The 21,358-nt window shown below is 57.3% G+C and overlaps 1 protein-coding gene across 1 annotated transcript; it reads right to left on the reverse strand.

Annotated features, from left to right (window-relative positions):
* Window positions 1-328: 328 nt before the first annotated feature.
* Window positions 329-20,106, reverse strand: SRRM3 (serine/arginine repetitive matrix 3; the record flags this gene model as incomplete). Its single annotated transcript, XM_080629793.1, has 14 exons — window positions 329-545; window positions 2,456-2,593; window positions 2,811-3,038; window positions 3,824-4,152; window positions 10,082-10,253; window positions 10,611-10,715; window positions 10,809-10,859; window positions 11,469-11,504; window positions 11,770-11,838; window positions 12,204-12,233; window positions 12,594-12,674; window positions 12,782-12,916; window positions 16,660-16,761; window positions 19,883-20,106. The coding sequence occupies 14 exons, from the start codon at window positions 20,104-20,106 to the stop codon at window positions 329-331; spliced, it is 1,917 nt and encodes a 638-aa protein (XP_080485919.1).
* Window positions 20,107-21,358: the final 1,252 nt, after the last annotated feature.

Genomic DNA, 21,358 nt, shown 5'->3' on the forward strand with positions numbered 1-21,358 from the left:
AAACCAACCCAAAACAGTACACGGGGGTGTGTGTGTGTCCCCATCTGCCCCAAGAGCAGTTTGTTCCCTCGCTCTGTGCTCACCCCATCCCAGTGCTCACTGTAACAAGAAGAGATTCAATTCTCCCCCTACACCATCCCGACCCCCAGAACACCCCATCGAGGAGTGGGAGGGGGGGGATCACCCCCAAGGACCCATTGAGCTTTCAAGCCCCATTCTCCCGCGCCGCCAGGTCCATCCTCAGCACCCCCCAGCTCTTTTCCACCTCCCCGGTGGTGCCGGTCCCCATCGGGGCGCCACGGGGCCGTGTCCGGGTACCGAGGGGGGCTCAGAAGCCGGCGCTCTCGGAGCTGCTGCGGCTGTTGTAGCTGGGGCTGCGGCTGGGGCTGCGGGAGCGGCTGGGGGGGCTGCGAGTCCGGCTGCGGCTGCGGCTGCTGCTGTAGCTGTCGTAGCTGCGGCTGCGGCTGCGGCTGTAGGAGTAGGTGCTCAGCGAGCTGGAGGACGAGGGGCTGGGGCGGTAGTAGGGGATGGGACGCTTGCGAGCGCTGCAAAGGGGAAAGGAAACTGAGTCAGGGCATCCCGCGCTCCAGCGTTGGGTCCCCCGGCACGGCCGAGCATTCCTGCAGGGCTCGGAGCCGGGTGGAGGATGCGGTTCGGCCGCGCTGCATCACCCTCCCGCCCTCATCCCCTTCCTCCTCCGCATCCCGCCCCTGGTGTTAGTCCTGGATTAGGCAGCGGCGAGGGCAGAAAGTGAGCAGGTTAATGTGGCTTTGGTGTTTCCCAGGCACCAGAGACTGAAAGCTGCTGAAAAAGAGACGTTCAGGATTAGCAGGAGGTGAGCTGCAGTCTTAATGGTGCCTGAGGATGAGGAGGGACACAGGGAACGCGGGGGGACATCGAGTCAGCCCCCTGCCCCCTTCTCCCTGCCCAGTGTTAGTCTGAAGACACACAGGCATGGCCCAGAGGTGCTGAGGGCATCCTAGGGTGTGAGGAGACACAGAGGGGTCCAGGAGGAAGAGGAGGAGGAGGAAGAGGAGGAGGAAGAGGGGAGGTTACCCTGGGAGCCAGGCTGGCGGCGATGCTCTCCAAGAGGGACCTTGGGATGAAATGGAAAAGGAGAAGTTGGCATCACTGAGGCAGGACCACGTGGTGCTGGGGTGATGGGGACAGGGTGATGGGGGCTGGGGACAGGGCAGGAGGGCAAGGAAAAACCCTGTGACTTCTGGTTGGGCTATGGGGCAGGCAAAGGGGGTTGGGGGTGTTCCTATGGCTGCCCCTTCCCCACAGCATCCTCTGAGCCTGGCAGAAACATTGCTGCTCCTCCTGAACCCCAAGCAGAGCTGGGTCTGCGTACCCATCTATCCCAGGGATGGGTGTCAGGGACCATGGGCTGTTTCATCCAGCTGAGCCCTTCCTGGGGACATCCCAGCAAAACACAGCTCAGGGATGGAGCAGGAGGGATGCAAAATGAGCTGGGGCTGGAAAACCTTCCTCTGGGCTGACAGCAGCATCCCCATCCCATGTTCTTTAGCAGCATCCATCAGGGAGGGCTGCAGGGAGCTCTAACCCAGTCCTCTCTCCTTACAACTTCATTGCAGCCCAGACAAAATGAAACCTCTCTCCATAGGGAGCCAGAGCTGATTTCTGCCATTCCAGCCCCTTCACTGCATGGTCCCATCTCCCAGCTGAGAGCAGGAGGGACAAACAGGTCAGGAAGGAGGTAATCTGAGCTCACCAGTAGTGTTGCTGCATGCTGACAAGGTATTTGCTATGCACAGTGTTCTGTCTGGAACTAAACATTGCCTGTCTTATGGCCCAGGATCCTGGCTCAATGGGATCCCAAGGAGGAGAAAGCAGCTTTAGGAGGGCAGGGGAGAGACACACTGGCAGCTGTGTCCTGCTGGAATAGGCGCAGGATTGAAAGGAATTCCTGGTTTCATGCCTCAAAAGGCATGAAACAAGGCTGTAATATTGGTTATCCAGCTGTCTGGGCTGGCTGATTCTCCCAGCTGGACACACTCAGGGTTATCTACCCATCCACAGAGCTGCTCATCCAACTGTCCGTAGAATCACAGAATCCCATCCTGGTTTGGGCTGGAAGGGACCTTAAAGCTCCTCCAGTTCCAACCCCTGCCACGGGCAGGGACCCCTTCCACTAGAGCAGCTTGCTCCAAGCCCCATCCAACCTGGCCTTGAACACTGCCAGGGATGGGGCAGCCACAGCTTCTCTGGGCACCCTGTGCCAGCGCCTCAGCACCCTCACAGGGAAGAACTTGTTCCTTATATCTAAGTTGAACTTACCCATCCATTCATCCATCCATCCATCCATCCATCCATCCATCCATCCATCCATCCATCCATCCACCCACCCATCATTCAGGGCTGGCTGGCACAAAGCTCAGCCCTGGGTTGTGCAAAGGCCATGGCAGAGGCTTTGCCATGTCCTGGTACCCACCTCGTGATCCTCCTGGGCTCCATGAAGCTGGGGGAGTCACGTCTCCTCTTCCTGATGGGTGAGTAGCTCCTGGAGCGGCGCCGGGCACGGGTGGGATCGGGGTCACTGTGGCGTGTTCGGGGCTCACTGTCCTTCTCTCTACACCAGAGGATGAGGGGGAGCATCAGGGATGCGGAAGGGATGCAGGGACAACTCATGCCCAGCAGCTCTGCACGGGGATGATGCTTCCAGTGCCACCAGTGACCTGTTCCCTTCCCAAGCCCCGATGGGGAGCCAGGACCACCCTGAGCCGTGGATGCTCCCCAAGCCCACGGCTGTATCCATGCCCCCTGTGTGGGATTCCCTCAGGACTGACCTGCTGGCTGTTTTCTTGGGCGAGGGCGAGCGGGACCGGCTGCGTCCTGCTCTCTTGTCCCGGGAGCGGGAGCGGGACTTGGAGAGGGACCCACTGGAGCTCCAGGAGGAGCTGCGCTGGCCGGGGCTGGGCGAAGGGCTCTTCCTGCGCTCCGAGGCGTGCCGGGAGTGCTTGGCTGATGACTCCGAGCTGCTGTTGGGCCGGCCCCGGTGGTGTCTGTCCTTCACCCTGCAAAGGCAGATCCCAGCATCTCCTTGCACCCAACCCACCGCGGCTGCCAGGGTGTCCCATGGGAGCCGGGGACTCCAGATTCCCATGGGAAGCAGCAGGAGCACTTACACAACCCCAGTTTTTGGCTGGGCTGCATCCCTGATTATAGAGCATGGGATCCTGCACCCTGTGGGATGCTGTAATCCCATGCAGCCGTTCAGGCACTGCCCTTCACACTGGGATAAGCCCTTTCTGGGATGAACCTTCTCATAGTCAGCTTGCATTGGCCCACTGCAGCTCTTCCCTATCTCCATCCCTATTCCCATTCCCAATCACATCCCTGTCTCCATCCCTGTCCCCATTTCCATCCCTGTCCCCATCCCCAACACCATTCCTACCCCCAGCACCATTCCTATCCCCATTTCCATCCCCATCCCTGTCCCCATTCCCATGTCTGTCCCCAACAACATTCCTATCCCCATTCCCATCCCCATTTCCATCCCTGTCCCCATTTCCATTCTCATCCCAAACACTATACCTATCCCCATCCCCACTTCCATCTGTGTTCCCAACTCACACCCACCCCCAACACCATCCCCATCCCGCCCCCATCCCCAACATCATTCCTACCCCCATCCCTGTCCTCATCTCCATCCCTATCCTGATCCCTTGAGCATCCCAACCCCACCCTGCTCCCCAGCTTGTCCTCCATAGCTTTACCCAGCTGTAACCGGGACACCCCCTCACCGCACCCCCCACCTCCCACACCATCCCTTGTGTCCCACCTCGGGGATCCCCCTTACTTCTTGGCTCCGTGGTTCCTGTCGGCGCCGAGCGGCGGGTGATAAGGATGAGATCCCGATCCCGCCGAGCCCTCCGAGTCGCTGCTGTATCCGACGGGGCTGAGCGCGGCTCCGGCCGGCTCCCGAGGGGCCGGGGGCCGGCCCTTGCTCTGGCCGCGGTGGCGCGGCGGCGGCGATGCGCTGCGGGACCGGTGCCGGTGGCCGTGCTTGCCCCGCTCCGGGCTGGGCGACCGGGGGCTGCGGGCACCGTGTCGGCCCCCCCGGGTACGGGGGGACGCTGGGTCCGTTCTGCCATGAGCCCGCGGAGAGGGGGACGCCGAGGCTGGCCTCTGGCAAAGGATAGGGAGGGGGGAAGAAAGAGACAGAAGGGGGGAAAGAGGAGGTGGGGGAAGAAGAGAGGAAAGAAGGAGAAAAGGGGATTTTAACGGGGGGCACCGGGCCGGGGCCGCGGTTCACAACGTCAACGCACATCGCATAAGGCAGGCTACACAGACGCTACTCTGCACCTTCCTCTCGCCCTCAACAACGTGGGTCATGCAAACCTCCGCATGCAGAACGCCAAAGGAAATGATCCAAATCAAATCTTTCCTTAAATAACCCAAAGGAAAGGGTGGGATGGGAGCAATAAAACAATACAAATAATAATTCAAGGAACCCCCGAGTCGTCAGGGAGGGAAAGAAACAACCCCCCCCCCCAACAAAAAACACCCACTTGGAGCGGGGATAAAGCAAACCCCAGCGCCCACCCGTCCCCACCAAGAAAGGGGAAAGAAAAAAGGAGGTAAAACCCAAACGAAGGGAGGGAAATGGTGGGGGGAAAGATGAGAAGAGGGAAGGTGGGGTGAGTAAATCAGACTGAGCCGAGGGGAAGGGGTCGAACCAAAGAGGGTGATGGGAGGTCTGCTCACACAGAGGCATGCACATAGATAGAGAGAGATGTTCAGATACTGTTTGACTCGATAATACGGCTTTTGGCTTAAAAGAAACCAAGAAACAAGGAGGATGGCACAGAGTGACAATGGAGGGCAAGGCGGGGGCAGGGGGACAGGTGGGGAGAAGGCCAAAAGAAACCAAAAGTAAACTAAGAAAGAAGGAAAAAAAAACAAACCAAAAACCATCCAAATGAACGGAAACGGAACCAAAAGGAAACCAGAACAGAAACCAAACCAAAGCAAAACTGCACAAATGTCCTCGTCACTGAGATAAACGAATGTCTCTGAGCTCTTCCTGGGACACGCATTGAGCTGTTAGCTGTGACTCTGCAGGGAACTGCTAAGTCCTCATCAGCACTCAACACAGACTTTGCTTTCTGCTTCCTTTCTCTTTATTTTTTTTCCATTATATGCTTTTTTTTTTTTTTTTAAAGTCCCTCTTGGTTAACATCCACTTACCAAAAAAGTGGCATTTCCTCCTTTAGTAGGTAAGGTATGAAGAGAAGGGAAAAGCGGGGCAATATAAGTGCATCATTAGATTCACAAAAATGCAAGAGAGAAAGAAAAGAGCGAGAGAAAGAGGAGAGACAGAGACAGAGAGAGGAGAAATAAAACAAACCAACTCACTTCTCCTATGGGAACCTGGGGTCACTGCTGAGGCCTCATGCCAGGCTATCACTGAGAGCTGGGGTGGATTACCCAGCCCTTGGGGTCCAGCACACAACTGTCTGAGCTCCTCCAAGCCACAGCCGCTGCCTGGGTTTTATTCCCCATCTTTGCAATTACTGCTGGACCATGGAACTGGTTCCTGCATCGCTGGCTCTGACCAAGCCTGAGTCAGGGGGGCTTGGGGGTCTCCTAACTCTGCCCACAGCCCAGCGCTGGGACCCTGAGCATCCCTGGATGGGTGAATCCTGCGTGGAGTGGTGCTGAGCCCAGCTGAGGGGATCGAATGGGGTCCAGGGGTTGAGGCGGGAGCCGGTCACCCCAATTCTCCACCACAAACACATCCAGTTGGTTATTCCTCAATGGTAAGGTTCTTTCTGCCCACCCTGCTGTGTCCTAAATCGTAGAGTCCCAGACTGGTTTGGGTTGGAAGCGACTTTAAGATCATTCAGTTCCAACCCCTGCCACGGGCAGGGACACCTTCCACTAGAGCAGCTTGCTCCAAGCCCCTGTGTCCAACCTGGCCTTGAGCACTGCCAGGGATGGGGCAGCCACAGCTTCTCTGGGCACCATGTTCCAGCGCCTCAGCACCCTCACAGGGAGGAACTTCCTTATATCCATCCTGAGTCTCCCCTGTTTAAGCCTGAGAAATGCCACTTTTCTCCCCAAAAAAGAAAGTGTGACCCTGGAGATCAGCATGAAGATGATGCAAAAGGGGCTCGAGGCCACTGCATCCCTGAGCATCCCAGGGCAAGGGGGTCACAGAAGCCACTCTACACTCCACCAGTGGCACGTCCCCCATCACCTCCTTGTCCCCATGGATAAGCCAATCCCTCCAGCTGCAGGCCAGCAAGCTGGGGCCAAAATGGGGGAATTTGGGGTATTTTTCCTGTGAAAAATGTGTTGGTGCTGCAATAGATCCAGGCCAGTCCTGCCCATTGCACAAACCACCCTGCAGGCACTTGGGGACACAGATGCAGCAGCCTGGGAAGAGGGGGTTCAGCTGAACCCATGCCCAGCCTCGTATATGGGCAGAGAAAAATGAAAGCAGAGAAGATGGATTGTAGGATCCCAGCCTGGTTTGGGCTGGAAGGGACCTTAAAGCTCATTCAGCTCCAGCCCCTGCCACGGGCAGGGACACCTTCCACTGGAGCAGCTTGCTCCAAGCCCCTGTGTCCAACCTGGCCTTGAACACTGCCAGGGATGGGGCAGCCACAGCTTCTCTGGGCACCCTGTGCCAGCGCCTCAGCACCCTCACAGGGAAGAAGAAGAGGAGAGAAAGAGCAGGGGTTTCCTCTTTCCCAGGGGGTCATTCTGGCGCTGCTGGCCATGCCATGGGCTCGGGCTGCAGGATGTGGGGGTCCCACCCAGACCCTGCGCCTGGGGCTGAGGAAGCTCCTGCCCAGATGTGCAGGAAGGCATCAAAGGTAAAAGCATCCCAAATAAATCCAAATAGGCAAAGAACCATCCCAAAAGGGTAAACACACACTGGGGGCATATAGGGATGGGACAGCCAGGGGTGGGATGCCATCCCCTGCCCCCTGGGGGCTGTGATGCCCTGGACCTGCCTGTCTCCACCAAGGAAGATTCCAACCTTTCCCTGTTGCAGACCCCTCCTATTTCCCTGGGTTGGGTTTATTCTCATCATGGCCAGAGGAGGGGATAAACCCACACATTACCCAAATTTCTCATTTCTTGCCCCATCCATCCATCCATCCATCCATCCATCCATCCATCCATCCATTCATGCATCCATCCATCCCGAAACTCCCTGTGCCAGGATCTGTTGCCGCTCCCACCCATGGGTTCTGGCCCCTATTCCTCACTAATTACATTTGCCTTCGTTACCCAGCCCTTAACGGAGGGGGGGGAACTCAAACAGAGCAACCGTGCTCGGTCCCTGGATGGAAATGAACACAAATTCAGAGGGCTGAAAGACACAGAAATGCATTCTACCGACAGCACGAGGAGACGGGGAAGAGAAAAGGAGGGAAGAAAGGAGAATAATGGTATGTGGACAGGGCAAAAAAGAAAGATATATATAAATAAAGAACGGAAGAGAAGAGCATGGCTTTGCAGCTAACTGGGGGGAACCATACAAATAAAAACCAAAGTCATATATAGCCACCAAAAAGGAGACAAAATGAAAGAGAGACAGAGAAGGAAGGCGAGAAAGAAAGAGAAAGAAAGTCAGAAAGAAGGAGAAAAGAACATTAAATCAAGCTACGGTGCTTTTCAACAGGCTCATCTGCAGAAGTGAACGTGCAGAGGTGGACGAAATACCTACCTTTGCCATTGGCAGGGACGGGAATGCAATCATAAAAAAAGAAAACAATAATCTCCACATTTGGAGGGCAGAATGGGAAAAAGACAAGGACTCTTTAGTACGGTGACCCAGACCCCTCGGCTAACCCCGCTTGCTTGGCTTAGAGCTGGCAAAGTTAGCTTTCAAAGTGCTTTGGTTAAGCTGTGTTTAAATGATGCTCTTATTCCTGTGTGAAAGGAAAGGCTGTGGCCACCGAGCGGGGCGGCTCCTGGGGCGTGCTGGCTGGTGGCTCTCACCCGGCTGCGTTTCGCTCTCTAGAACATGGCCAAGTCCCGGATAACATGCAGGGAAGGCGATGGATGGAGCTGGGACACGGCAAGGGGTCATTGGGTTGTGTTGGCCCAAAGAACACTGGTGACAAAGAGGGGCCGGAGGGTGCGTGTGGGTGAGGAGGAGGAGAGACCCAGGAGGAAGGCTGGGGAAGGCAGCAGGGATGGATGGATATGGGAACAGGGATTTAAAAGGGAAGGCATTGCCTCGGGGCACCCAAGAGCTCTGAGGGTGCTGGTAGGGGGCTGAATCCAGAGCTTTTGGGAGGGGGAGGTGGGTAGCAAGGATGCTCAGCACCCGTCCTGCTGGGATGCCGCATGTGGGTACCCAAGTGCCGGATGCTCAGGGTGGAGGGGGCAGACAACCCAGCACCCAACAGCCTCATCCTGCAGCCATGGAGGAGAAGAACCCCCATGGCAACAGGGTCCAGCCGAGGCTGTGGGGCAGCAGCCAATTTAGGGAGGAAAAGGGCAATTTGATCTCAAAGAGAGCCCACTCCCTCTGAGGTGTGGAGCTGCTCGGTCCTCTTCCCTTTTAAATTCCTGGTTCGGGTATAGGAAATGGGCATACAATGTTCAGCGGCCGTAAATAGTTAAGGAAACACATCTGCTTTTTTTGTGTTTCTTCTCCACATTAACACACACGAAAGCAAAAACTTCTAGAACAACACGACAACGGGGCAGGGGGGGATAAAAGAGTCATCGTTTGCATTTCTGTACATCACAAGGGAAAAGAAAAGAAATCATGAGAAAGGAAACTAAAACAAGGAGGGAAGGGGGGAAAAAAAAGCACGTTTCATTGCCCTTCCCTCCCCCTCGTCCCTGCTTCTGCTTGAGCAAGAAATGGAAGTGTATATTACCGTTTGGGTTTTTGTCAAATGGGAGGCTAAAGAAAAACACAGATGGGATTAAAAAGAAAAACTAAAACTAAAAACCAGAAACCAGAGAGAGAAAAAGAAGAGAAAGAAAGAAAGAGAGAAAGAAAGAAAGAAAGAAAGAGAGAGAGAGAGAAGAGTCCCCGCTGGTGCCGGGGAGCCAAGGAGCTCATCGGCCTGGGTGATGCTGGGGGAGAATGGGGTGATCCCCCTTGCACCCCAGCCACACCATAGGAAAGAAGAAAGCAGAGAGGTGCCCCGAAAGGTGCTGCTGGGGGTGCTGGGGAGGGTGAAAGGGGGGTGAATATGGGGCTCTTGGCACCGTTTTCCAGGGTGCTTCCCTGCAGGAATGTCCCTGCAGCACCTTGCCCATGGGTATGAAGTAGCCTGGGGTGAGTGGGGACCTGTGTGCCCCCCATTAGGGGGTTCCCCCTGCACACTGCCTTTGCTCAGCACTGCCTCTGGTCAGCACTGCCTCCAGCTCCCCATCAGCCAAAGCGGGCTCCTCCCACTGGTTAAACTGGGACTGGAGCCCTGGGTGCACTGGATTAGGGCTTTGCTCCACTCAGTGTGGGAGCAGCTCCCCCCCCCGGCTTCACCAGGACCCCCGGGTTGCCAAGGCAGAGCTGGGGGCACTTAGGCCCAAATTCATCCATCCTGGGGACCTTGAGTTCCTAAAATCAGAGCACCCAACACCAAAACCCCCTCCAAACTCCTACACCAGTGCCCATACTGGGTGCTGAGTGCTGGGGCTGGCACCCTGGCACCGGGGAGGGTTGGGGCTGGTGGGGAAAAGATAATCTTCCAGCTTTACCCATTTTTTGGCTGTCTGGGCTCAATCCATTCCCGGGGAGCTGCTGAGCCCGCTGGTGACCATAGCAGGTAACACTGTCCTGCCAATCCATCACCCCTGGGGGTGACATCTGCAGAGCAATGTGTGGCTTTGGGGGTGGGATGAGCTACTGGCTGCCCGATACCTAACCCGAGGTGATGGGCTGACCGTGCACCCAGTGGCAGGTTAATGGGTGCTGGGGGGGGTATGGAGCCTGCACCTCACATCTCCCTCGATTGCCCCGACTGGGTTCGGGGGGAGCAGGGAAGGAGGAGAGAGGAGAGCCGGGGTAGGGGTGTCCTGCGGAGGGAGGAGAAGGGGAGGGAAGCGAACGGTGATCCAAGAAAAGCCTACGTACATCCGAGGGCTCCGGGAGCGCGGCGCCGTGGCTGTGCCGGCCGTTCTGGGCGCTGCCCTTGTGCCCGTTCTGGTGCGGCGAGGCCGAGCGCTGCGGCGAGGGCGAGGACGGGCTGCGGCTGGAGCGGGCGCTGCTGCCCTTGGGGCCATCCTGCCGGCGCTTGGGGCTCAGCCTGGGGGACACCGCACCGTGAGCCACAGCATCACCCCTGCCCCGAGAGCACTGCACCGTGAGCTGCGGCATCACCCCTGCCCTGAGCCCGGCACTGCATCACCCCCGGGCTGAGATGGCTTTGCCAAAGCAAGAAACGGGATGAAAGTTGGTGGTTTGTGCTTTCTGTAGTTCAAAACTGAAACCCCCTCTGGGCACTGTGTTTCCAAGCCCTCCAGAGGTGCTGCAGCGCCATCCTGTTCTCCTCCATCCACTCAAGGGTCCTCATTGCTGGGACACCTCTGGACCCTCCTCCCTGCCCTCCTCCCCACGAGGGTCCCCACGATGGATGCTGTGGGGACAGGGGTCCTGCCTGTACCTGCCGGCGGATTTGGAGCTGCTGCCATCGGAGGAGAGCGATGCGCTGTGGGAGCTGCAGGAGCTGCGCCGGTGAGAGCGCCAGGCCGGGGACTCGCTGCGGGACCTGCGGAGAGGGTGGCCGGGGGCAGGCTGAGCCGTGGCAGGGGGCACGGGGGGGGGGGCGCACCGCCCTGGCCGCTCCATCCCCACCCCTCACCTCTTGCGCTCTTTGTTTTTCTCTTTCCGTTTGTTCTTGGGGCTCCGGGACCTGCGGGAAGAGCCAAAAGATGCAGAGATGGGAATGGAGGCAGCACCCCCAGAGCCACCGATGCTGCAGAAGGAGTGATGGGGGGGACCTGCCTGAGCTGGAGCTGTGTCCACCAAGATTCAAACCATGGTGGGGGGCTCAGCTGGCTTTGGGGGGACCATGGGTGATGCTAGGCAGAAAGGGGAGGCAGTGGGAAGGGGGGGCAGCTCTGCTCAGCATCCATAGACTCAAGCCTGTTGTCACCTCTGCTGCTTGCCTTGCCCCCTCTGAGCCCCTCTGCCCACCAAGGCACCCTTTGCCTGTTTCTTACTTCTTTCACCCTAAAATAGCAGCGCTGGCAGAGGGCATCCACAGAGCACAGCAACAGCCAGGGGTTGCCTTAGGTGTCACCCCTTCTCCCTTAGGGGATATTCAGGGCTGTGTGGGACCCTGCAGCCACCCACAGCAGCCCGGGGCCAAGGGTGAGGGATGCTCAGCATCCCATGTTCACACCCATTGTGCTTTATGGGTCCATCCCTGTGGGCAGAGGGGATGGGGACAGTGGGAGGGCAGAGACAGGGGGCCCCCAATGGGAATGGTGCAGTGGAGTGGCTCTCCCATCACTCTCACCTGTGTCTTCTCTTCTTCCGTGATCCCGACTCAGACCTGCGGGATGAAGAGGAGGTAGAGATAAAGGCGACACACTGAGCATGGGGATGGGGAAAAGGGCAGGGGTTGGCACTGAGATGTGCTGCTGGATGGGGCAAGTGATAGCTGCTGTGAGGAGGTGATGGCCCCATGAAGAGCCATCAGGATCATCCCTGTCCTTGCCTTCATCCCACCGCATCCCCAGGGCCTGGGCAGCCACCAACCAGCCCCAGTGTTCCCAGCCTGCCATGGTGTCCCCAGACTGCCATGGTGTCCATCCTACCTATCGCGTCTGTGTTTCTTTCCAGTCTTCTTTTTCTTTTCCTTGCGGATTGGTGAAGAGCTGTCGCAGCTGGAGGGGGGGAAGTGGGTGCCCTTGATGGGGGAGCAAGAGACTCCCCATCCCTGAGGCCCAGGGAAGTCACATCCCACTGCTCCCCACCACCCTGCTTCCCCTGGACAACCCACAGCATGCAGGAACTTCACAAGGGAGTTACTTCCTTGGGGGATGGGGGATGGAAAGGGGATTTTGGCAGCAGGGCTCTGCTGGAGCACCCAAATCCCACTGTGTCCCGTTGCCACCTTGTGGGCTCCGCAGCCTCCAGCAGGAGACGGGGAGGCCAATTCCCAGTGGGATTTCAGAGAGGGACAGTGGATGGGGAAGGCCAGCCCATGCCTGGTGGGGAACCAAGCCCACCCAGCCCAGTGGGCACTTACCTGCGCTCCGAGCCGGGTTTCCTCTTTTTGCTGCCATGGGGAAGGCAGAGAAGAAAGGGACATTAGAGACAGCATCCTGCCCGGGCAGCCAGCGCTAACCAGGGATGGGACCAGCTGGCAGACCCCTCAGGAGCCAAATCCTGCCCTGTGCTGTGCCCAGCATGGAGCAGGCAAGGCCCCACCAGTGCATGCAGTTGGGTGGGCTGGCGGTGCACCCCATAGCGCTGTGTGTGCGTGGACACACGCATTGCATCACTGGTGCACTGCACCTCTGGAGGGTGCTCGCTTTGGGGTGCACTGCCCTTCAAAGAGGGGGGACTTGCCCCATGGAAAGGATGAGGTGGGAGGAGAGGTGCCCTCCTTGGAGTATGGGGACAATGTAGGACTCACCGGCTCCGGCGGTGACCGGATTTCTTCTTCTTCTTCTTCTTGGGTGGAGGAGAGGTGGAGCTGCTCGAGCGCCGTTTCAGCCTATGGAACAAAGCAGGCAGGGCTGGGGGGGAGCAGGGACAGCCCCCTGTGCTCTGTGCCCCCCATGGGGACCTGCTCCCCACGCTCCCTGCTTGCTGCAGCCAGACCTGTACTCGCGGTGGCTGCTGTCCTCGCGGTAGCACTCGGCCGAGCAGTCGCACTGCAGCAGGCAGCCCTCGCCGGAGTCGGGGTACTCCACCGCGTACTCCTCCCCATCCACACCGTGGTGGTTTTCTATCACGCTGCAGAGGGAGGAAGCACAGCGTTAATCCAGGGATCCCCGTTCCTCACATCCCACTGGAGATGCTGGAGGGAAGCCTGGGACATCCCCTCCGCCACAGCATCCCTTGGTAACGTCCCTTGAGGTCCGCACACAGCAAAGCTCCATGGTGGGGGTGTTTCTGGGGCTCCTGTTGCTGCAGAAATCCCTGCTGGGCTGGCACAGGGATACGATGGGATACGGGTCACCAGGATCTGGCCTCAGCATCATTCAGAGCCCCTCTTGGCATCGCTCAAGTGCCAGGGCTGGGCAGGAGGCTGGAGTCAGCCCAGGTAGGTGATGGGGAAGGATTAGGGTGACAGGAGCTGCAGGAGGCTCGGGGGATTCAGGTGATTATCCAGGAGCTGCCCAGGATGATCCAGGCTTTCAGGCCAGCACCCCAGTGTGCTGCTGGCTCGGCAGCAGAGCTGCAGGAGGGGATGGGTGATTTAACCCCCAGGTAGGTGAGATGAGGTGGGAGCACATCAGCCCTGGAGCCATCAGGGTCTCCTCTCCCTCCTGAGGGACTCCATCAGCATTAATTTTCCCCGCTGCCATGGAAACCATCAGGAGGTTGCCATTGACTGCAGGGCTGCAGGCAGAGGCCCGGCAGCTGGACCACAGGCAGGAGGGACCCAGGAGTCTCTGCCCAGACCTTCCCTCCCAACCCCCACCTCCTTGTTCCTCCTCTGCCATTGGCATCAAACCCCACCAGAAGCCTCTTGTTTGCTCCTGTTCCTGGGGGCTGTGGAACATCTCACACAGGATGTGGCCATCCATGGCATCACAGCAGCCCAGGCACTTGCTTCTCAAAGGAGATTTGCCCTTGGAAACCACTGTGGGCTCCTCCACCCTTCCCACCTGGAGGTGTATGGCAGGGAATGCTGGTGGATAAGGGCAGCCTCACAGCACTGGTCCCTTGTCAGCCTGGCCAGTGTCTATGGCTGAGCCGAGGGATGCTCCCATTCCCAGAAGCAGATCTGAGAGCAGCACATTGGCATCCCTGGCCACAGGGGCCCTGGGCTCTTGAACCCAATTGGAAATGGTTTGGACCAGAACTACAAGCGGATCATCCTCCTCCTGACCACAGGTGATCACTCAAGCGGGTCTCAGGCTCCCTCCTCTGCCGCAGCCATGGCATTCTAGGTCCTCTCCAAGTGACTCCTGCTTTGGCCGTGCCCTGAGGGCAGGAGCAGCCTTTCAGCCACTCACCCAACCATGGGAAGGGGGAGAAAAGCGAGGAGTGAGCAGGGATAATTCCCTGTTGGACTCCGCTCCATGAGCAGGCAGAGCTCCGCGCCTGAGTCTGCTGCCAGCATCTCATCCATTAGCTGTGCTCAGCGGCTCAAGACAGGCTGCTGCTGCCCCAATTATCCCTCCCCGTTCCTGTTTGCTTGCAATCCCACCAGCCTGCCTATCGAGCAGCTCTTCCTTGGGGACCAGGCTGTGCATGCACAGGGATAGGAGATGGAAACACAGGGAACAAGCCAGGGACTCAGGTGGCCACGGCCCTGCTCCATGCCTCAGTTTCCCCTGGGGGTTTGCAGATGATGCTGAGCTATTTGAAACAGGACCAGCTGGTTCAGAGTCATGGTCCCAGCAGCCAGCGACTGAGCTGTGAACACCCACAGAGGCCCTGGAGCAGGACCAGCCCACGAGATGCTTTGCTGGGTACATTCCCAGCCAATACAAGGGCTGGGGCTCTTTATTTAAGGTTTATTTAACTCCCTTGTCCAGCCTCTTCAACCTTTTACACTCAGGACAACCCTTAGTAGGGCCTTCAGCAGCTCAGATCCCTGCTGCTTGATAGAGCCACCTCCTTTAGACCCAGCTCCTACCTGCCTCCAAGTGCATCCAGCTTCACTCTGCCACAAGCAATCCTCTGCTTTGAGGCTGCTCCTTCCAGCTCAGCACTATTATTTATAGCCCCTGGGCTAATCTGTAATGATTACCCTTCCTTTCACAAAAGCAAGCCCAGAGAGGTGACAGCCAGGGCTGTCTGGGTAACTTTAACCCACCTCTGGCTTCCCTCTGTGCTCCTTACAGCACCAGCCCTAATGAACCTGGCTGAGAAGATGCCCTGGTGATGACTGATGCCCCCACAGGCAAAGGCCACTTGTTAACACCTCGGGCTTGACACTCCATGACCCAGGCAGGTTGTTTTCCCCATGCCTTGCTTTTTTCCTGCTTGGAAGAGGACCCTGGATGTTTTGTGCTGCCCCAGCACCACTCAGATGTGCCTCATCCCAGGCCAGGGATGTCCCTTCCTGCCTGGGCGCTGGCGGAGCAGTGGGAGGAAGGCTTTCCCTTCCACCACAGCTTCCCTGCCTCCCCCCTTGCCCTGATTTCCTGCCCCTAATGAAGCATTAATATTCAGTGAACCTGCAGCATCTATTCCTGTCCCAAGTGACCTGGTTTCCAGGCTGATGGATGGTGTGTGCCGGGCCAGCCGCGCTGCCTGGGCCATTAAGAATCGTGCAGATAAATCATCACCGAGCACAGGGCAGACCCTCGTGAGGCTCGGGGACAGCCCTGCCCGGGTCAGCAGCAGCGAGTGGCATGTGTCCAGTACGAGATGAGCTGCTTTGGACTCCTCACCTGAGCCCTGAGCCCCCCAGGGCAGAAGCAGCCCCCAGAGGCCATGTGAGGAGCAATTGGGAGGCAGAGGAATAGAGCAGGAGCCTCTTGGAGAAGCTTCCTCCCTGAGGCTTCTCAGGGTCACACCAGCCGGATAGAAACACAGGCTGTAGGTGAGAAGCAGACTCAAGCCCAGCCTATCCAGCCTGGGCCCCTTGCAATGGAAATAATTACTGTTATTAATGATTATTATTATAATCAATAATGATTGTTACTGTTATTAATTATTATTATATTCAATAATGATTATTACCGTTATTTATGATGATTATTATAATCAATAATGATTATTATTGCTAACACTAATATTTTTAGGATTACAGACCAGCCTGGTGAACCGTCGCCAGCTGAGCTGAGTTACCCCAGCTTCACATCCAGAGACAGGACTGTTCTGCACTACAGAGTTAAGAGCAAGGCAGGAAGCTGGTGCCCTCGCCCGGCTGGAGGCAGAAGCTGTGGTTTCAGCCCCAGGGAGAGAAGTCACCCAAAGAGGCAGAAGCAGGCAGAGGTGAGGCACAGCAACCCCGCTGCTTGGTCTCTGCCCCTGGTTGCTGGGATGGGCCAAGCATTGAGACCTTCTGCACCTTGGTTTCATCATCTGGGAGAGGAGCATTGCAATGCTGGCCTCTGTACAGCACCCTGAGAGCTCCAAAAGACCAATGCAGGACAACCTTTAACCCCTCCAGAGGTAGGATATGGCCAGAGGCAAACCCTGCCTCCAACCAACCAACCAACCAACCATCAAATCAACCAACCTATCATCCATCCGTCCATCCATCCATCCATCCATCCACCCATTCATCCATCTATCCATCCATCCATCCATCCATCCATCCATCCATCCATCCATCCATCCACCCATTCATCCATCCATCCATCCATCCATCCATCCATCCATCCATCCATCTCTATATACTTTCTCTATGTCCATCAATCTGTCCAATCATCCCTACATATACCCTTTCTGTATCAATCCACCCAATGTATCCATCCACTTCAATCCACTTGGAGGCAATCTGGGATGTGCCTCTCTGGGATGACGGATGGGAAGGACACACTGACTGGCCAGCTTGGAGCTGCCTCACTTACATTTGGCGCCCGTGCTGGTCCTCCCTGGTGAGCACCCCTTCCTTCTCCATCAGCATCTGCCGAAAGGTCCCCACTTTCTGCCGGATCTCCTCTTCGGAGTACCTGGATGGGCAAAGACGTGGTCAGAGCTGCTGCGGTTGGAGCGTGGGCTCCCCAGAGACCTGCTGAGGACCTCTATACCTTTGGGAGCAACATGTGGGCTGCTCAGGAGAAGTGTCATGGTGACAGTCATCAGGGCCTGGAGGAGAGCAGGTCCCTCTGAGCTTGGTCCCCTGCCACCACGCTCCATAGAACCATAGCATCAACCAGATTGGAAAAGATCCTTAGGATCATCAAGTCCAACCATTACCCCAGCACTGTCATGCCCACTAATCCATATCACCCTCCCGTCTCCTGCCTCCTCCTCCCAGCAGTGCTTGGCAGAGAAAGGGACATCAGGAAGGGGTAAAAGAAGAGGATGACCATGAGGTTGCCATTCTGCCCCACTGCCCCAGGCTTTAGGGCATGTCCCCAGCAGTGCCAGTGATGCCAGTGCTCCCTGCTGGTGCCTGCATCCTATCACAAGCCTCTCTTGCTTGCCGAGCCAGCTCTGCACTAACACCAACCGCTGACTCAGGCCACTGCAGAGTTATTAATGACAGACACCAATCACTTTGTCCCTGGCATCAAACCACGGTGCTCAGCCACTGAGGTGTCCCCAGGAGGGACCAGTGACAGCCCTGGGCAGGCAGTGCTGTGCCGCATCCCTCAACAGTACAAGGGCACCACAGCATCCCCCTCAACCTGCAGCCCAATAGGATGCACGGTGCACCCAGCATCATATGTGGGGACAGGGTAAAGGGAGAGGGACCCCATGTCACCCCCTGGGAGGGAAGGGGTCTCTGTGTGTGCCTGTCCTCACCACCTACAGGCAGTGCTCATGGCCAATCCTCACTACCCTGTCCCATCAGCATCACTGCCAATGAGGCCAGAAAAATGGGTGCCACAGCCTGGGCAAGCCCTGTGGTCCCCAGTGTTGGCACATCACAGAGCCCATGAGGGACAGTGATGCCCCTCACAGTGCCATGGATGTCCTTGGGTGCTCTGGGTGCAGAGGGGCACACGGCAGCACGCAGCCCTCCTCACTGCCCATGGAGGTAACAGCGAGGAGAGGGCAATTAATATTAACAAGCTCATTTGCACTGAAGGGCTCACTGATTCCCCAGCCAGGCAGGACCGAGTGCTGGAGGGCACTGAGGCTGCTTCCCTGCCTGCGCATGGAAGGGGGACCACAAAACAGGGCAGTACCCCCATATGCTGCCCTGCACTGTTCCACCAACAGCAATGCACCCAGCTGGGCAGAGCGACAGAGCCACCATCCCTGTCCACCCCATGGACCTGAGCCAGCAGCAGCAGCAGCAGGCAGCAGCAGCAGGAAGATGTCTGCCCGGGAAGACGAGCATCACTGCAGCACATTACAAATGCAGCCAATGCTCTTGGAGGGGGGACACGAGGCCAAACAGGAGGTGACAGATGGGCCTGCAGGGGACAAGGCCAAGGCGAGGAACCCCCTGCACCCAGCAATGCTGTGTTGGATGCAGGAGCACCAGCTCCTTCACTCCTACAACGCCCCAGCACTGTTTATAACCCCATTGCAGGAGGTTTGTGTTGGCATTTAGCACATGAAATGGGGTTGTGAAAGGAAGAAAATCCGCTGACACCTGATTCTGGACAAGAACCCAGCCTGCAGGCAGGGAATAACAGCATGGGGAGCCCAGAGCAAGCAGCAGCACAGGCAGGAGGAGCCATCCGCATGTATGGAAACGAGAGTGCTTAAATCCCTGCTAAACCTCTGCTGTCGCACCCGCTCATCCCTCCCCAGGGATTCCCCCGAGGCCATGGCCAGGATGCAGCTCCCAGCCCTGGTAGAAACCTCGGGGGTGCAGAGTGCTTCCGTGGAACCCCCCAAAGAGCCCCTGTGCAGAGGGGAAGAGCAGGAGCAGGATTAACCAGGTTGACCAAGATGATGACTGTAATTATCTTATCATTTCAGCATATCATCATCATCCCTGTTATTAATAGCCTTAATAATAGCAAAGGCAATTACAGCAATAACAACAATAGCGGGTGCAGCATTGCTATTACCCATCGCACTGATGGTACTACTAGTAGTAAGATCCCTAGTAGGAACCTGACAGGAGGCTCCCCAAAGTGCCAGGTCAGCCTTATTTATTTCCATAACGACAAATTAGGCACCCTCATTATTCCAGCCTGTGTGAGACAATTTAATTCTAGGTCATGCTTGTGCTCTTAATGAAAGCCTTGGCGAAGCCTTCCCTCAATCCATTTTCCTCCTCCCCAGCTGATACCAGTCTGTGTGTGCCGGAGAATTTCTTCCATCCATCAGGTTTTAGTGAGCTGTCATGGGGGGATCAGGCTGTTGGGCTGGTGCTGGAGCTCCGGGGCAGCCATGGGTGCAGTGGGGATGGGGGTCTCCTCACTGGTCCCCCATTTCTGTCTGCCCCCAGAGACAGGGATGCGCTCCAGCCCTATGGGTTTTCCCCCAGTTCTTTGCTTCCCCATGGAAGCGAAGCAGCTCACAGTGCCCAGACAGAGGCATGGCAGGATGGGGGGATGCTCTCGCCCCATAACTAGGGGGAGAGAAGAAGGAAGGACAAACTGAAGCACCAGAACAGCCTCACCAGACACTAAACCCCAGCTCTCCTTCATCTCCTCAGTACAAGACACAGATATGTCCCATCCCAGGGTTGGGTGGCACTGATGGCTTTCATGGCCTCGAGCAACTTGGTCCTCCTTCCGGCCTTGGGTTTCCCGGGACAACAAGCTGGAAGCCCATATTTCCAATTGGAGGAGCCAGAGTGAGCCTCCAACCTGTGTGTGGATGCACTCCCAGGTCTGTATCTCTTGGAGGCATTTACCTTCACAACCAACCCACCAGTCCACCCCAAAGCTGTCTGATCCCCCCAAAAGTGGATTTACTTGTTTTTAACAGGGCTTTGGACGACATGGTCTGGTGCGAGGTGTCCCTGCCCATGGCACAGGGCTGGAACTGGATGATCTTAAGGTCCTTTCCAACCCAAACCATTCTATGATTCTATACTTGGACCAGGGGACATCTGCCACATCAGCTATAGAGAGGACAAAGGGGGAGAACAAGGTGCCACGAATGAACCCCAAGCCATGGGCTCCACCTCCAGCCCAGCCCCAACCCCCCGGCACTCACCCCTGCTCCTCCATCATCTCCTGCAGCTCCATACACTTGAGCTCCACGCGCCGCTTGCGCTCATGGTCCAGGATCTCCCTGTGAGCCTTCTTCACCAGGGTGGGCTCTGCCAGGCGTGCCTCCTCCTCACCCTTGTGCCACGCTCCCGAGGCTCCGGGCTGTGAGAAGCCATTGGAAGCTTCCTGGGGTGAAGGCACTTCGGCCCCGTTGTTGTACAGAGCCATGCTGGTGCGGGTGGCCTCGCCACCAGCACTGCCTATAGGGACAGAAAGAGCCGGGGTCAGTCTCTGCCTCGGTTTCCCTCTCAACCCATCATGGCACAAGGACCTAGCCAGGACCTGAGGGCAAAGTTTGTCCCACAAGAGGTGTGGGCGCAGCAGGATGATGGGGACAGCGATGCAGACACGTGGGTCTTCTGCCAGTGCCCTTCCTGCTCCTTTTCCTGAGTGCTTCGGTTTTCCCACCTGCAAAGCAAGTGGGGCTATTCCCATCACCATGGGAAGGGAAGGAGGATGCTCTGCACCAGGCTCATGCCAGGGAAAGCCTGGCAGAGTGTGGGTCTGCAGCCCTCAGATCATAGGGACAGACAAGCGGGGTCCTTCCAAGCCCTACGGACAACGTCAGCCAGTGTGGTGTGGAGCAGGGGCAGGCATCCATCCTCACAACCCTCTGAGGACACCCCCAGGCACTGTCCCCATCCAGCAAGGGGATGGAAACTAAAGGTCAGGTATCCCCTTGCATCCCCCCGCTGCACTGGTTAGTGTGGATGCAGTTGTGGTCCATCCCAATGTCTGCACCAGCCACCAAGTGCCTGCAGATGCCCTCTGGCAATGCCCTGGCACCCTCTGGCACATCAGTGCTGGCTGCAAGGAGAGGTGAGACTTCCCACTGGCTCCTGCTCTTCCACATTCACGTGTCCCTGCCTCCTCCTCACTTGGCTCCCGAAATAGCCCCTTGGAAAAGGACAACTGTTCCAAGCAGTGCTGAGGCTCCAGGTGATGCTCCTGAGCCTGAGGGAGGAGATGCTCCCACATCTCCTGGACCAACCAGACAGCCAAAGCCCTGTCTCAGCGACCTCAGGCCACCAGCACACATGTAAGCACTCATTCCTCAGTCTCCCCATCCCGTCATGCTCCCCTGCACAAAGCACTGTCCCTCTCATCCCCAGCATGGGATGCTCCCAATGGAGATACGCTGCCTTAATGACCAGCAGCAGCCGGGTTGCCTGAGCTCTACCAGGGGCTCCTACAGTTGCATCTCCTGCTAAGTCCTACACAAAGAGAATCACGGGTGAAGGCAGAGCACACTCCAACCTGGGTTTGGGCTTGGAGACAGCTTTTGCCAGCAGCCACTTCTCTGGGGTGTTTCCACCCCAGGGATCCAAGGATGGATGTTGCCTGCATGTTGTTCCCTATGTGAGAAGCAGGCAAGCCTTGCCCATGACACCAAGGGTGCCCGATACACGCTGCTCAAGGA

The sequence above is a fragment of the Psittacula echo genome (assembly GCF_963264785.1).
Source record: "Psittacula echo genome assembly, chromosome: 15".
In the NCBI taxonomy this organism is placed as follows: Eukaryota; Metazoa; Chordata; class Aves; order Psittaciformes; family Psittacidae; genus Psittacula; species Psittacula echo.